This window comes from Asterias amurensis, chromosome 15 (genome assembly GCF_032118995.1).
Source record: "Asterias amurensis chromosome 15, ASM3211899v1".
NCBI classification, from domain to species: domain Eukaryota; kingdom Metazoa; phylum Echinodermata; class Asteroidea; order Forcipulatida; family Asteriidae; genus Asterias; species Asterias amurensis.
Window position 1 is genome coordinate 1,750,267 of NC_092662.1, and position 16,736 is coordinate 1,767,002.

Genomic DNA, 16,736 nt, shown 5'->3' on the forward strand with positions numbered 1-16,736 from the left:
CGAAGGCTAAATGAAAACACAACATCATACATCAACAGGTATCTAGAAGGTTTTTGCTTTTGGTGGATCTGGTTTTGCAGTTTCCAATCAAACTTTCTAAAGATCTTTATCATGGTGCAGCCAACTTGAATTTCTCCTATTGATGACAGCGTTACCAAACTGAGACTGGAAGAACAAAATACATAGTCTGGTTCCTATTTGCAAAATGATTACCTATTAGTATTCATTATTGTTATTCGATACAAGGAACATGACCAAGATGGAGGCAACCTGATAATGGTCTATTGCTTGACCTCAGCCATGGCAGCCAATGCAGGCGGGTCTATTCAAACTTGGAAAATGAACCATGAATGAACATTCCCATTCTAAAAACTTTACTGATTAGGCATTTTTGCCAGCGTGTGGCCTCTCTTCATGTCACTCCACAATACTAACCAAAGTGTTTGGTCACTGAAGTTAGACTGCAGGACTTGCAATCACAAGGTTGTGGGTTCAAACCCCCCAGCTAATTACCGCTGATTTCACAATGACTAGAACAAATATTGTTGTTTAATTACTGAGTTTGTGCAACTCATAATCGTAGGTTAAACCGATGTTGGTATGCTTTGCCAGCTTGGTGTTTTCTACCCCTTTTGGGAGTCTGCAGAGTTCCCTTGATGGGAAGATCATTCAAACAAACAAACAAACAAACAAACAAACAAACATACTTCGATAAGATTGGAATCCCGATCCCATGATAAGAGATTGTTCTTTGGGCATAAATGCCCTCCTTCTAAAACCTTCATGTTTGCAATTGGGTTTGGATTTTTTACTTTCAACTACAATGAACCCCATGGAAATTTTAGGGAGAGGGAAATCCCCATCACATGGTTGCATTTTGGCGGGAAAGCCAGCTGTGTAAAATCCATAACACAAGAGGGGGCTATACAAGGTGACCATATTACTGTGGTTGAACTGCATTACATATGGCGCCAACGCCCAACGATCAACCAGCACTGAAAGAAAACACTAATACCACACCGCAATAAATGTTTACAAGTGCGTCACTCATAATTCTCTTGTTTTTCTGTTTTGATTAGCATATGTGGGGAATAAATGCACTATGTTTTAATATTTTTAACAAAAAGTTTTTTGTGGTCTGTGGGGCAGATGCAATTTCTATTCAATCCTGAATAGATAACTGGTCATGCGTATATTATGTGCATTATGTAGTAAATGTTTCTCCCCGAGTGGGGGGGGGGGGGGGGTTTACTTCATGCATCTACACCATATCAAAAGTGATTTTATGGGTTTTTGTCCCTAGAGTGGCCTTGTACTTCAGCTTTTTGTAAAGTAGTCCACAGTGAATTTTACTTGTCCCATTGGAAGTTTTGTCAGCCAAAATTGAAACCATTTATTTCAACAAACCAGACCTTTCTGATGTACCAGAAACAAGTTTATTGGTCGAATGAAAACATTCACAGACTCAAACATTTAAAGGTTGTTTTGTTATAAACAGGTAGATTGAACAGTTTATAGTAGCCCACAGGGCAAGTTGAGAAGAGGTGTGTACACTACTAGCGCATAACAGTTTTTACTAGGTAATGTACACCATCTAAGTTTACTTTTCCCTGAAACATGTACAACCTTTTTGCAGCCGTGCATACAGAATCAATAGCGCCAAGCTGCTACAAACAATTTTCAACCGGATCTTTTATTAGCTTATTTTTAGAGCAAGCTCCAGTCATCCAGAAATGCAAAAACAACTGTTTTACTACGTATTGTGATTGCAATGTTAAGTGGGCGGGAAAACCACTTTTGTTTTTTGAAGAATGTCAAGGGTGAATTCCAGCGGATTTGTTACTAATCAATTTTTGGCCTCCTCTCATGTTTCCAGTGCAGTGAAAGAGAGTTATTGCTGACAACAAGTCTGATACTAGGATCCAAATTGTAGGTTTTTTTTTTTTAAAAGATCGCATTTCCCCCTTTTTCATAACACCCTTCCATGAAACAATTGGTGCCCATCAGCGTAGAACTGCCCAGATGCTTTCCCTCCAATATAATTAAACAGGCAGTCACAGTTCACAAGTCAAAAACTATTTTGGATGATACTGAAAGGTCAGTAACCCTCGTTGGACTCCAACAGGGAACCCAACCTTGAAATAAACCTTCCAACACAATCGGCTGTTTTCAGAGGCAGTAGTAGGCTTCCAACACAACTTTTATCGGCTGAATTTTTTTTAAAGATTTAGGCAGTATGCTTCCAACACAGATCTTATCGAATGATTTTGGAGTATTTAGGCTTCGAAGACGACTTTTATCAGCTGATTTCAGAGGATTGGGGTAGGCTTCAAAAGTTCCAACACTACTCATAACGATTGATTTAAGAGGGTTCAGGCAGTGTGCTTCCAACACAACTCTTATCAGTTGACTTCAGAGGATTGAGGCAATAGGCTTCCAACACATCAGTTGATTTAAGAGGGTTCAGGCAGTGTGCTTCCAACACAACTCTTATCAGTTGACTTCAGAGGATTGAGGCAATAGGCTTCCAACACATCAGTTGATTTAAGAGGGTTCAGGCAGTGTGCTTCCAACACAACTCTTATCAGTTGACTTCAGAGGATTGAGGCAATAGGCTTCCAACACATCAGTTGATTTAAGAGGGTTCAGGCAGTGTGCTTCCAACACAACTCTTTACAGTTGACTTCAGAGGATGAGGCAGTAGCCTTCCAACAAATCAGTTGACTTAAGAGGGTTCAGGCAGTGTGCTTCCAACACAACTCTTATCATTTGACTTCAGAGGATTGAGGCAATAGGCTTCCAACACATCAGTTGATTTAAGAGGGTTCAGGCAGTGTGCTTCCAACACAACTCTTATCAGTTGACTTCAGAGGATGAGGCAGTAGCCTTCCAACACAAGATCTTATCTGTCGATTTTGATCCTACCTAAATTTATATTGATTTTGGAAGGAATTTTAGGCTGTTTTCACGAAGAGAGTTAGGGTTCTAGAATGTTTGTGACAAACTTTCTCATCTTCATCAGTTGCTTATTCCATGTATTTCTTTCACAAAATAAACTGAGAGGCAAACAAAAGGCTTGAACACAAAACCTGAAATCAGAGAAAGAAAAACACACAACAAATCAGGGAAAAAATCCTCAGAAATCCATGGAAGTTGCACACAAATACGTACCTTTGCTGTGCAGCCAAGAGGAAAATACATGCATCTGATTTTTAGTTTCGGACAATCCCCTGTGTCAACATCCAGATGACTTTCCATCTATTGAAAAGGAAAAATATGTCTACTTTGAAGATCTACTTTGCTATATTAAAAGACATGTCTGTAACAAAAGAAAGGTTGAGGAATGGTATAGAGGACTAGTATTAAAAGAAAAGGTTTGGGGTTTGTTTTTGAGGGAGGGGAGGGGAGGACGAGAAGAGGGGTGGGGTGGTGACTGTAGAGTGAAGTCCCACTGCACATATTAACGCCTCCCTTCCCATTTTTGCAGTCACAAAACAGACGCATTTGCTCGGAGCAAAGACTAGGCAACAATGTGAAGGGTGCCCTCCTGCAGGGATGTCATGTGCGTAATTGCGTCTATACAACCCTTTGACTGAACTTGCATTTCTAGAGCAATGTTGGAGGTCAGCTATGCTGGACTACTAAGCACATGTAGTATACAAACGAGTAGCTGTACAGCGTTGCGTTTTGCTGAGCCATTGGACCTGTAACTGCCCTGTAGCCAGGAATCACACTCCAGTTTATGATACAACATGGGAAGTGGCAGCAGAGGGATCTTCTTAAGGGGATGCGACTTTTAAAAAAACACTGATATGATTTTATGGGTCAAATACTACAGCAGAAGGTCTTAGCCTTTTTGAGGTATGGCGAACACTACAGGAGTGCAGTTTGGTTTGGGTGTATATGCAGACAAATTTACCCAAGTGTCGTATGAATGTGTTTACCACATCTCAAAATGGCTTATGGGAGGGTGCATCATCGCAAATACATACCTGAGTTCGTGGAATACGTTTATTGCAACTGCTACATGTTATCAGTGCATTCGAACATTCACTGGCATGTTTCTGTGGCAAGACAAGATAAAAACACGGTTCAAATTTCTTAACAAGACCAAGGGTCTTAGAGACCTCGTTTATACTAGTGGTGTTAACATGACTTCCAGTGTTAAATGGTTCATTATTCTGTAAAACAGGTATAAATAAACACAATGTAAGAGTTTTAGAGGATTTTGGAAGTAGAAACTAGTTAATAGATGTTCAATTTGTATCAGGGATGAAGAACATTTCTTTGGGTTTTACACTTTCCAAAGTTCTGTGTGAGAAAAAAGAAATTGGAATTCCTAAAATCTAGGATTCAACCTGCCTCTAGTTAACGGGTAATCTTGATGGTTTAGTTGGTAAGAAACTTCTCTAGAATTGCAATGTAATATGGCTGTAATTGTTTGTGTACCGAGTATACAGTGCTTACACATATCGGTGTATGAAAGGGTAAAACCAAAATTTATACAGAAAATAGTTACATAAACGAGAAAATCACCTTTGATTCTTTGTAAGGGTATTGTTTCTTGCACTGTTTACACTCTACCAATCTCATCGGACATTCTTTCTCTAAATGATGACTTAAATCTCCTCTTTTGACAGTTTTCCCACATCCTGACTTGAGACACTTTATCTTCTGGAACGGACAAGCATTTTCATGCTCCTGTAAATGAAAACGATAATATCAAACAAAATATAAATGTTTTAAAATCAAATTTTATGGAGGCAAAAACAAAGTAGCTTGAAAAGTTATCAAGTAGGATTTGAAACTATGTATGATGGTAGTTTATATCTAAGAGGCGTTTGCGGTCAACACCATGTGAATATCTCTTTTGAGTAGTAATGTCGGCTCTGAAAACAACCGATGGTTAACAACTCAATGTTCCGATCAGTATCTCATACAACATACCTGAACATATTGGTGGGCACTTCCCCTCCAATCACAACCTTCAATGAAGCAAACCACTACGGCTGTTCTCAGTTCTCTTCTCGCAACAAAGTCGGGACACACCTGGAAATACGCAAGTACATTATAATACAAAAGAATCGGCCAACAAACTAAATAGATAATTGGAGTGAAACCAAAACTGTTTGCGAGATTTTGTGGGGATTTACATTTTACCAATATTTCACTTTTGAGTACATAATCTACAATACACTAGCATTAAGGTAATTTTTTAAAACAAGATCACACAATTAGTTGGGATTTTTTTACGAAGTGGGTAGTATTGTGTAATGTATGAGCCACTTGAAAGTTATATTTGTATACTGTTTGGTACAATGACATGCCTGATCACAAGTCACTACTTTAAATTTGAATTCCTCAGGGTATAGAGATAGTTGCTATGTGACATGATTTGGAGCAAGCTTATGCAGAGTTATAAAAAGAGATGATGAACACCCATACACATGAATTGAGGTGTATGGCACCATGGTACCAGGGTTTTCACATTTGGAGATTGCTATACAAAAGCTTGCCCGAAAGCATTTGACATAGCAACTGCCTCTTTAGTCTGAGGAATTCAAATGTAAACGGTAACTTATGACTAAGCAAATCATTGTACAAGATTTTATTGAAACCCAACTCGCAAATTGCTTGTGGAAAGATAAGAGCTATTATTTACTCGCCAAAGAAATTGCGAAACTGCTGAACAAGTGGAAGTGACTCACTACTCTTGAAATGCTACAAGCATTTTTTTCGTGAAACTACAATCATTTTTCTTTGAAGCAAAGAAAGGGTTAGGGTTACGGTTAGGGTTAGGGTTAGGGTTAGGGTTAGTATTTCGTAATTAACAGCGAGTAAGCCATCAACAGCTTGCGAGTAACTTTTGAAGGTGCACCAAGGCAAACTTTGCAGGTGCACCAAGGCCAAGACAAGGGCAACAACCAAGGCAGTGTAATTCCAAGCCTGTGTTATTAGTGTACCAAATCTAATGTCAAAATTTTGTTAACAATACCATCGATAAAAGCAGTGGTTTCAGCTGCAGTTTTGTTATAATGTAAGCACTACTTTAAATGTTCTTCTTCATCTACGTCAAAAATTATAATAGTGGCTTCTTGTATAGTGCTCAGGTTCGTCATGCAGTGACGCTCATGGTGTTTCGTTACCATGGTAACTCCTTTCACTAATAAGCAGGTATAAATATCCATGCTCTCAGAACATATGTTTGTTTTTGTTCTAACATTCTAATGAGCTTTGTGTTCACCGAAGAGTTAATTATTTCGCAAAATTAATTAATTAATTTTTTTTTTCTCTTCCACACTTTTTATCCAAATTAATAGTTTCTATGCCCAGTGTACTTTGCCAATGGAAATTAATACTATAAAACATATTTACTAAAATATCAAAGAGTGAAACAAGTGTATTTTCATAATTTGTAATCCTTTATACCAATGAATGTTGGTGACAAATTGGGCTGCCGGAGGCCCATCTAAGCCTTTCCTACTCTAATTTAAAATTACTTATCTAGATACGCTTCTGTAGAAACAGGCATTATACAAGATGATAAATACTGAGTCATGCAGTAGTCATCTAACCAAGTCACCAAAACTGCTGACGGAAAATGATTTTGGCAAAATTGAAACCCTCCATCTTCTTTAACCTGTGTTATGTGAATGCATTGTATACAGTCTTTCATAAACAAGGAAATATTATTGCCATTATTAAAGTGATATTACAGAATGGAACAGAAACAAAATAGAGATTATGTGTAAATATCTAACAAGGCCCAAGGCAGAATTTGATATGGATCACAGGCGCTAAATTTCCCATATTCATTGAGCGCCTGTGTGATAAAGGGTTTAATTTTGTTGGTGTATCTTCAACCCCCAAAAATATCTAAACCATATTTTTCGCAAGGAACCCTATCTCAAAATAGTTTATACGTACTCAACAGCTGCAGTGCTTCTCACCCACCAAGTAAGTTTTTATGTTTATTTATATTTTAAGAAGTTACCCATCTATGACCCATCTTTATCACTTACCTCATCCACTATTAAAACTCCCTCCGCGGAATTTTCTGGACAAGCAGGGCATCTTATTTCCTCTCCTTTTCGACTGGTAAAAAAAGTTCAATAATGAGCTTGAAATTAATAATAAACATAAAACATTTTAAATAACATTTAATACAAATTTAAAAAACTAGTTTCATAAAGATTTTGTATTATGAGCCCTGTTTGTGTAGCACTTTATAGGATTCACAAGGTGCTGAGCTGTGCATTCAGATGCATCTATCAGAAAACCCCTGTAATGTTTTTAACGAACGACCTTGAACATAAAAAAGAAACCAAGTCGGCACACCTTTGTCACTTTTAAATATTTAGAACCCTTTGTATGAAGAATAAACACAATATCTCAGGCAAATTGATTGTAATTTGAAAGCAACTACATAAAACTTAAATGACAAATAGCTTTCCTAATAAATAGATTTTTTTTGCCGAGAAGGCCCCCCGTACTTTTACCAACCACTGGGGAATTCTCTAACTGGTTGCAGAGATGGCTGGTTGCAGAGGTGGAATTTGTTCTCAGAAGTGGAACTTGGTTGTAAAAGTAGAATTTGGTTGCAGAAGTAGAATTTGATTGTAGAAGTGGGATTTGGTTGCAGAAGTGGGATTTGGTTGCAGAAGCGGGATTTTATTTTGCTCATTGTATTCTTTAGTTACAAGACTCCAAACTATTCACATGAACTGTGAATCAATTGTAGGCTTAGAACCACCACTGACTATATCAGCTTCATATTTCAAGTATTTTCCCTTAAAAAAAGTTTGGAAAAAAAGTATGATCTTCAATTCTTACTTCTTAATCTGCTCCTTGATACAGCTATCACAGTAACGGTGGCCACAGGGACTTTGCACAGCATCACGGAACACCAACAGACATATTGAGCAAATGAACCTCTCCACAATATTCTTATCACTGAAGATCTCTTTTGGTAAACCAGGCATGGTAGTTGTGTTTACGTTATTTCAGTGGTGTAAATTAACAGCACAACAAGTGATTGTCCGTAAGCTAATTTAACAAATCTGGTTCTGACATTCGTTTTGTGGATTGTTGCTAAATATTTGATGAAAGATTCAACTGTTTTAATTTGCATTAATTCGAAAGGCAATCGATCTTCACCACATTGTGCTCTGAAAAGAAAGACAATAAAGTACAATTATTATGAAAACAACAATAACAACAGTGTTCTTCATGGTCAATAATGTAACAAACTACTGGTTTAAAAAAATTTTTTTAGAGGGTTTCTTAAAGGAACACGTTGCCTTGGATCGGACGAGTTGGTCAAAACAAAAGCGTTTTTTATATAATGCATATGGTTGGAAAGATGTTTGAAAAGTAGAATACAATGATCCACACAAGTTTGCCTCGAAATTGCGTGGTTTTCCTTCTACTGTGCGAATTAACACGGTCAGCCATTTATGGGGGTCAAAATTTTGACCCCCATAAATGGCCGACGTGTTAGTCGACGAGGTAAAAGGAGAACCACGCAATTCTAAAGCATGTTTGTGTGGATCATTGTATTCTACTTTTACAACATCTTTCTACCCATATGCATTTTATAAAAAACGGTTACAAACGCTTTTCAAAGACCAACTCGACCGATCCAAGGCAATGTGTTCCTTTAAAGAGATTTTCTCCACAAATTGTAAACAAAATTGAGGAAAGTTTTGAAATGCAGGCCGTTACAAGCCTGGAGTTTCACAGGGGCCGCGAAGGTCATTGCCACCGTTTTGCCCTGGTCTTGGCCTTGGTGGCCCTTCTAAAGTTTCCCATCGACTTCAAGATTTTCCAAATGAAGGTGGAAAATTAAAAAAAACTGTGGCAAAGTAAAACAAGTTTAAGTGGGACTGGTAATTTAACTAAAAAGAATAATTGCACATTTTTAATATATTCAAAATAAAAATAGACCACACAAATAAAGATAATTTTATTTATTCACTTTTGAACCACCTTTCCAATAATTGTTTTAAGAAAAACTGTATTTATTTCATTGCCAAAATTGCCCAATAGTTAGTCTGAGTATACTCTCCGAATGTGGAGGACTAGAACCTAGGTTGTTGGTATATGGAAAGATGGAGGGCAAATTGACTAAAGTAGTAACCCTAATTCTAACTCCATGCTACCTGGATACTTCTATTCTACCTCCCCAAAGAAAGTGACCATGGTACTACATGGTACTACTAGCTACTATTATAACATCCCTTGCAAGTATTCTGCCTGCGCATTGGTTTAGAGCGCGTCACATGACATGTCTTAGTTTTGCTAGACGACGGCCGTGTGATAGTGCGTCGGTTTGCCATGCGCTGGTCCGAAGACTAGCACACGGCGTGCAGTACCCAGACGTCCGTTGCGTGTACGAGGATGATAAATTAATAGTCTGTAACCATTTCGGATTGCACGACACTACATGCAGCACAGTAAAAGTGTTTGCAATCTGTATTCGCGTCGTCCGTGGATTGTAGCATTCAGGTCTGTAACTTAATAATAATAGTACAGTATTCAGAAATGTTTGGGGTGTTATAAAACATATGTTGACTGTTTTTACTCGTACAATGGTTAAAAACTATGACTCCCTCGATGATCCCCGGAGCGTTCTTTTTTCCCGAGGCGAAGCCGAGGGAAAATAGAACGCTCCGGGGATCACCTCGGGAGTCATAGTTTTAACCATAGCACTCGAAGCAGTCAATATTTGTATACTAGTACTACGTACTACTACTACTACTACTAGAGTACTACTACTACTACTAGTAATGTACTACACTAGGTAGTACTACCTCTACTACATGTACTTCACTAGTCTACTGTATCTGACTACTCCCTACCCGGCTTCATATGCCTACAACAAGTATCTTTCATCATGGAGGTAGATGCTTTCATGATTGATAACGAACTGTATTATTTTAATCATGAGGTCGTGCGAGCGGGCGTCGTACGAACATCAATATTTAGGAGTTTTATTAAACATTTTTAACTTTTCTGTCTATCTGGAAATGATGCCCAGGTCAAAATTCCAGTTGAACCTAGTTAAACTGGGTTTAACTGGAACTAGTTGAAACCAGTTGATAAACTAGTTAAACACAGTTAAACCAGTTGGTTTAATATGGAAAATGGACAGAAACCAACTGGTTTATAATTTCAACCTAGTTGAACAAAGTTAAACCTAGTCCAAACCAGTTGGTTAATATGGAAAATGGACGAGTTTGATCACTATCCAGTTGAACCAGTTGACCCCAGTTAACTAGGTTCAACTGGAATTTTGACCTGGGTGTTCAGATGTAGAGAAATATAATGTTCTGCCGCTGCCACATCTTACAATTTTTTATGCATTAGGATATTATCAGCAAAATACCATACCAGAACACACCAACACACAGTCTCCTGATGATGAAGGAGGCGATGGGAGCGAAAAGATCAACAATATAAGTTCTGAAATTATTACACGTGCAATGTCCTATGATTCCTGCATTGTCCTTCCTCTCTATGATATGCTGCATATAAAGATTGACAGATGTTAGTTTCCAAACGCCAGAAAGGAGTCGATGCTTCTCGAAAGGATCCGATGTAATAGGGTAGTCATCGAACTGAGCAGTAATACGTAGACTCGCTACAATTCCTTGAGCTTTTTCTCCCTAAGATTTGTTTGTGTGTTTTTGTATGGTAGATATACCGATGTTTTTGGAGTTTCGCTCTTTAGTTCAGACATTTATTTTATCTATTTTTATTCACTACCATTATTATACAAAAGGGTCATGTTTTATTGCTGATTTTTAAAGTTTATTTTCAAGATTTTTATATTTACAACAAAGCAATGCGTATCCACAGAATACGAACTCTTCATCAACTAAAAGTGGTCGATTTTTAAATCGGTTTATCAATACGGTATCATTCAAGATAAGCCAATCAAAGACTGCCATTCCCTATACAAAGGATTAATGTAGCATTCCTGATTTTATCATATTTTTTATAAAGCTCCATTATATGTATTTCAGATTTTTGAAAATTAAAGACCACGAGTCCCTTTGCAGCATACTGTGTGTGTGTACAACACTGCTGTGCGTACAGTTTACAATTTCATCAACGCCACGGGTCGATTTGTAAGACGGTTTATCAACACGATATCATTCAAATTATGCCAATCAAAGACTGTCACTATGTAAACAAAGCAGTCATGTAACAATACTGATTTTATCATAATTTTGTAAAGCTCCGTTATATTTATTTCAGATTTTTGAAAATTACACACCACGAGTCCCTTTGCAGCATACTGTGCGCGTATACTATACTGCTGTGCGCACAGTTTAAGATTTCATCAACGCCACGGGTCGATTTGTAAAACTTTTTATCAATACGGTATCATTCAAATTAAGCCAATCAAAGACTTCCATTCCCTATTCAAAGCATTCATGTAGCATTGCTTATTTTATCATATTTTTTTATAAAGCTTTATTATATTTATTTCAGATTTTTGAAAATTAAAGACCACGAGTCCCTTTGCAGCATCCTGTGCATGTGTACAACACTGCTGTGCGTACAGTTTACAATTTCATCAACGCCACGCCACTCGTGGTGTGTAATTTTCAAAAATCTGAAATAAATATAGCGGAGCTTTATAAAATTATGATAAAATCGGTAATGCTACATGAATGCTTTGCATAGGTAATGACAGTCTTTGATTGGTCTAATTTGAATGATACCGTATTGATAAACCGTTTTACAAATCGACCCGTGGCGTTGATGAAATCTTAACAGTGCGCACAGCGGTGTACGTTGTTTACACACGCATAGTAGCCTATGCTGCAAAGGGACTCGCGTGGTCTTTAATTTTCAAAAATCTAAAATAAATATAATGGAGGTATATAAAATTATGATAAAATCAGTAATGCTATATGAATGCTTTGTTTAGGTAATGACAGCCTTTGATTGGCTTCGTTTGATTGATAACGTATTGATAAACCGTTTACAAATCGACCCGTGGCGTTGATGAAATCGTAAACTGTGCACACAGCGGTGTTGTATATACACTCGCACAGTATGCTGCATTAAGGGACTCGTGGTCTTAATTTTTAAAAATCTGAAATAAATATAATGGAGCTTTATAAAATTATGATAAATTCAGGAATGCTACATGATACTGTTTTCTAGGTAATGGCAGTCTTTGATTGGCTTCGTTTGAATGATAACGTATTGATAAACCGTTTTACAAATCGACCCGTGGCGTTCATGAAATCTTAAATTGTACGCACGGCACACAGTGACTTGTCACAGTATATGAAGCAATTATAGGGGGACTCTCGGTCTTAAATATTTAAAAATCTGAAATAAATACCAGACAGCTTCATAAAAATATAATAAAATCAGCAGAACTAGATGAATCTCTTGTGTACTGAAAGGGAATAGACCAGTCTTTGATTGGCCTTAACTTGAATGATAACGTACGTTCGTGTTGAGAAGTTTTGCAACGTGGAGAGTGATACGTACGTACCCACCCCTGCAGTGGGTCCCATCCACTCGCAACAAGAGAAATGCTGGACTAGCCTTGATCAAGGCGCTACAGCCAGCCGCGATCTGCAAAATCCCAGTCCCCATCACTGAATTCCACCAGTGCACCCCCATACATAACACAGTGCATATAATACGTATACAGCGTATGTACACACATACGTACTGTACATGTACATGTACCATCTGTATACGGTACACTTAGGTACATGGGTACTTCTTAAGTAGCGCCTTGATGGTTTTGTATCTGCCAAAATTAAGGGCGGAGCTCATTATGCTAATGTTTACTAACAACCCGTTCTCATTGGTTGTTGGTTGACCTATAACCTCTCGCTGCGATGTCAATCACAACGTTCTGCAAGCACTTGCACACACGTGCTCGTCGACGTAATTGTAAACAAACCGTGGTTGTAGTTGCAATGGCGGCGGGCGAGGGAGAAATCCCTACTAGTAAAACAAAACAGTAAGTCGCTGGAAATCAGTGGTGTATAATTTGCAACACAACTACAGAAACTTTCAACAAAATACAACAACCGCGTTTAATGCATCAATCATGGGTTTAGAAATAGAAGGAAGAAAATTAGAACATGTGAAATGTGTTTGAGAAAGGTTAAAAAAGTATCCAGGTGTCATGGGTTTCCGGCAAGATGGCTACTTGGTAAGAATTCTTAGGTGTTGGGCATATGACAGTACAACACACCCCATCCCCTTGAAGCACAAACACAGACCAGATGAGATAAGAAACCCAGCTGTTTATTTTGTCTTAATGTAGACATATATTATTTATTACGTTTCTCGCGGTAAATCAAAGTTGGGGATCGAAAATATGTGTTGTCGAAAACATACCAGACGGTAGAAGATGGCGTGTGGCTGAACATGTGGCTGAACAACAACTACAAGTAAAGTTCAATTTCATAAACTAACTCTTGCCATACTACTAGTACTACACTACAACATTACACTTATAGTACAGCAGCTTTCAATTCAGGGACAAATCTACCAGCTACGTTGTAATTATGATGCTAGTCCTCGTGTTATAATGAAACGCAAGACAACGGAAGTTGTTCGAAGTTGTTCAACACCATTACCGACCGGGCGAGTCTTGTCCGGCTCACCCGTCCGGCAGCGCATTCAGACCCCTTACAATCATAGCTAATATACACACCACGCTCCCGACACTGCTATAAAAAGCACGTATTACAGTACATGTCCATACAGCTAGCGTACAGCGTACACACACACACACACGCATGCATGCATGGACGTGGCATGATTGCTTGCAGTAATACGTCATTCTCAATCGCGCCTGTGATTGGCCAATGTTTAGAATGACACGCCCACATCATGAATACCCTTTTATCGGAATTCCGATAAAGCTTTACAAACCCATCAAGGCTGTTGTTTGAGCCACGTGTGCGAGGTTGAAAGTAGAAAGACACGACCGTACTCACGACTACGCTGTACTGTTCTCGCTGTACAATGTATGGTAATGTACATTTGTGTATGCACTGCATGCGTGTGCAGCGAACCGGGCCGGGGAACAGTACGTCAACAGCCTTGATCAAGGCTAATGCTGGACGGACTTAGTCAAGTCTAAAAGCGTTCTCCGGTCACTCAGGCCCCGATAACGAGAATGAAAACGATAACGATAAAAATGCACGCCATCCATTGGTTGAATGAGCGTGGGCGTATTCTGCGTGGAGCAATTCAACCAATCTCGAGCGTGTATTTCTATTGTTATCGTTTTCGCCTGTGTGACCGGGCTTTAATAATAACCAGTGTGGTTATTTCGGATCCTTTTCACGTGTAACGATCGACTCCTGGCGTTTGGAAACTAACATAATTATACGGGTACACTATGGAAAGCCAGAGAGGCAAAAACTCCAATCAACTGCATGCCCCCCTTTTTTCGTTGACCCGTCGTTAATTTATTGGTTCACTCCACTAGAATATATTCTATTTTAGATAGATTCGACAACCCAAGAAAAGAGTCACATTGTACAAATTGTCCAATTGTTTAACAATAGGCCTACCTGGGGTTTTGACTTAAGCTTGAGGTATGTTGGATAAATTATTTGCACCAAAGATCAATAATTTCTCCTGAGAAGATATAAAATAAATATAGTGACATCTAGGCCTACTAGAGATCAAATATAGACCAAATAATGGTAAACTCGTTATATGTCTTCACTTGGGATCAAGAAGGTGTTTACAATGTGTGTGCTTAAAGGAACACGTTGCCTTGGATCGGTCGAGTTGGTCTTTGAAAAGCGTTTGTAACCGTTTTTTATAAAATGCATATGGGTAGAAAGATGTTGTAAAAGTTGAATACAATGATCCACACAGACATGCCTCGAAATTGCGTGGTTTTCCTTTTACCTCGTCGACTAACACGTCGGCCATTTATGGGGGTCAAAATTTTGACTCCCATAAATGGCCAACCATGTAAGTTCGCACAGTAGAAGGAAAACCACGCAATTTCGAGGCAAACTTGTGTGGATCATTGTATTCTACTTTTAAAACATCTTTCCAACCATATGCATTTTATAAAAAACGGTTACAAACGCTTTTGTTTTGACCAACTCGTCCGATCCAAGGCAACGTGTTCCTTTAACGTAACACTGGGTAGGTTTAGCTGCAAGTTCCGTGTAAACGTGAACGGGAAACGTCAGAAGAGTGAGTCGTATACAACTTCACGTTTTTAGAATACGTGAAGTTCCATTTTTGGCGACGTCACCCAGAAACAACACCATTTTGGACGTTGGTGACGTTTACGTATTTTGCTCGCGTAACGTGTAGCTAAACCTCGCTATTAAAATAGACCTGGTTTGACTGTGTTTAACACTGGTCTTTTGTCTTCGTGTCAGATATTGGTTTTGGTGGTTTTAACTGCACTCCTAAACGCAGACCGATGCATACAAAATTGATTAGATTTAATATCCAGCAAACGTTTGAAGGAAGTGATCATTGGACGTTAAAGGCAGTGGACACTATTGGTAGTTACTCAAAATAATTATTAGCATTAAACATTTCTTGGTGATGAGTAATGGGGAGAGGTTGATGGTATAAAACATTGTGAGAAGCGGCTCCCTCTGAAGTGCCATAGTTTTCGAGAAAGAAGTAATTTTCCACGAATTTGATTTCAAGACCTCAGATTTAGAACTTGAGGTCTCGAAATCAACCATAAACGCACACAACTTCGTGTGACAGTGGTGTTTTTTTCTTTCATTATTATCTCGCAAGTTCGATGACCGATTAAGCTCAAATTTTCACAGGTTTGTAATGTTATGCTTATGTTGAGATACACAAGTCTTTGACAATTACCAATAGTGTCCACTGCCTTTAAAGGAACACGTTGCCTTGGATCGGTCGAGTTGGTCTTTGACAAGCGTTTTTAACCGTTTATTATAAAATGCATATGGGTAGAAAGATGTTGTAAAAGTAGAATACAATGATCCACTCAAACATGCCTCGAAATTGCACGGTTTTCCTTTTACCCTGTCGACTAACACGGTCGGCCATTTATGGGAGTCAAAATTTTGACTCCCATAAATGGCCGACCGTGATAGTTTGCGACGTAAAAGGAAAACCACGCAATTTCGAGTGGTACTTGTGTGGATCAATATATTCTACTTTTAAAACATCTTTCTAACCATATGCATTTCATAACAAACGGTTTCAAACGCTTTTAATAGACCAACTCATCCGATCCAAGGCAACGTGTTCCTTTAACGTAAACTATAACTTGTTTGTCGCCTCGGCAAACATTCACCCTTGGCCAACATTGTGCTTGAAGCTTATCGTGTGAAATGCGGTTGCATCACTGTCTCACTCCTATAAACGAAACGGGGAAGTACCTGAAGTTTTTTTCATTCACAAAAAATGATTGTGTGTCGCCCGAGACTTACCTGAACAAGTGAGTGTCCTTGAGAGTTGACTCACAAGGAATCCAGAATGGGCTGGTTGTTGTGGAGGACAACATCATGACTGGTTGCTATATATCTCTATTTGGTTTGCGTTTGTTTGTTTGAAAAAGAAGAAAAAATTATGTTCGACAAGGTAGAACAAAAAGTTGAAACAAAATATTCATCAATAAACAAAATAGCTCACAATTCAAAAAAAAGGTAAAATTAACTAAAGAAACACGTTGCCTTGGATCGGTCGAGTTGGTCTTTGAAAAGCGTTCTGTAACTGTTTGT

The 16,736-nt window shown here is 38.4% G+C and overlaps 1 protein-coding gene across 4 annotated transcripts in view; it reads right to left on the reverse strand.

The window, feature by feature from the left end:
- Nucleotides 1-16,736, reverse strand: part of LOC139947855 (TNF receptor-associated factor 2-like) — a 46,288-nt gene that overhangs the window by 3,217 nt on the left and 26,335 nt on the right. Inside the window, exons 2-8 of one of the 4 annotated variants that reach the window (XM_071945672.1) lie at nt 16,446-16,541; nt 7,834-8,168; nt 7,023-7,095; nt 4,948-5,049; nt 4,537-4,701; nt 3,993-4,064; nt 3,172-3,258 (exon numbers count right to left, since the gene is read on the reverse strand). In XM_071945672.1, coding sequence (XP_071801773.1) covers nt 3,172-3,258; nt 3,993-4,064; nt 4,537-4,701; nt 4,948-5,049; nt 7,023-7,095; nt 7,834-7,982 — 648 coding nt within the window. In that variant the 5' untranslated portion in view covers nt 7,983-8,168; nt 16,446-16,541. Of the gene's footprint in view, nt 1-3,171; nt 3,259-3,992; nt 4,065-4,536; nt 4,702-4,947; nt 5,050-7,022; nt 7,096-7,833; nt 8,169-10,392; nt 10,625-16,445; nt 16,556-16,736 lie in introns of those variants that run through there. The other 3 variants (XM_071945670.1, XM_071945669.1, XM_071945671.1) reach the window with 3 other exon arrangements.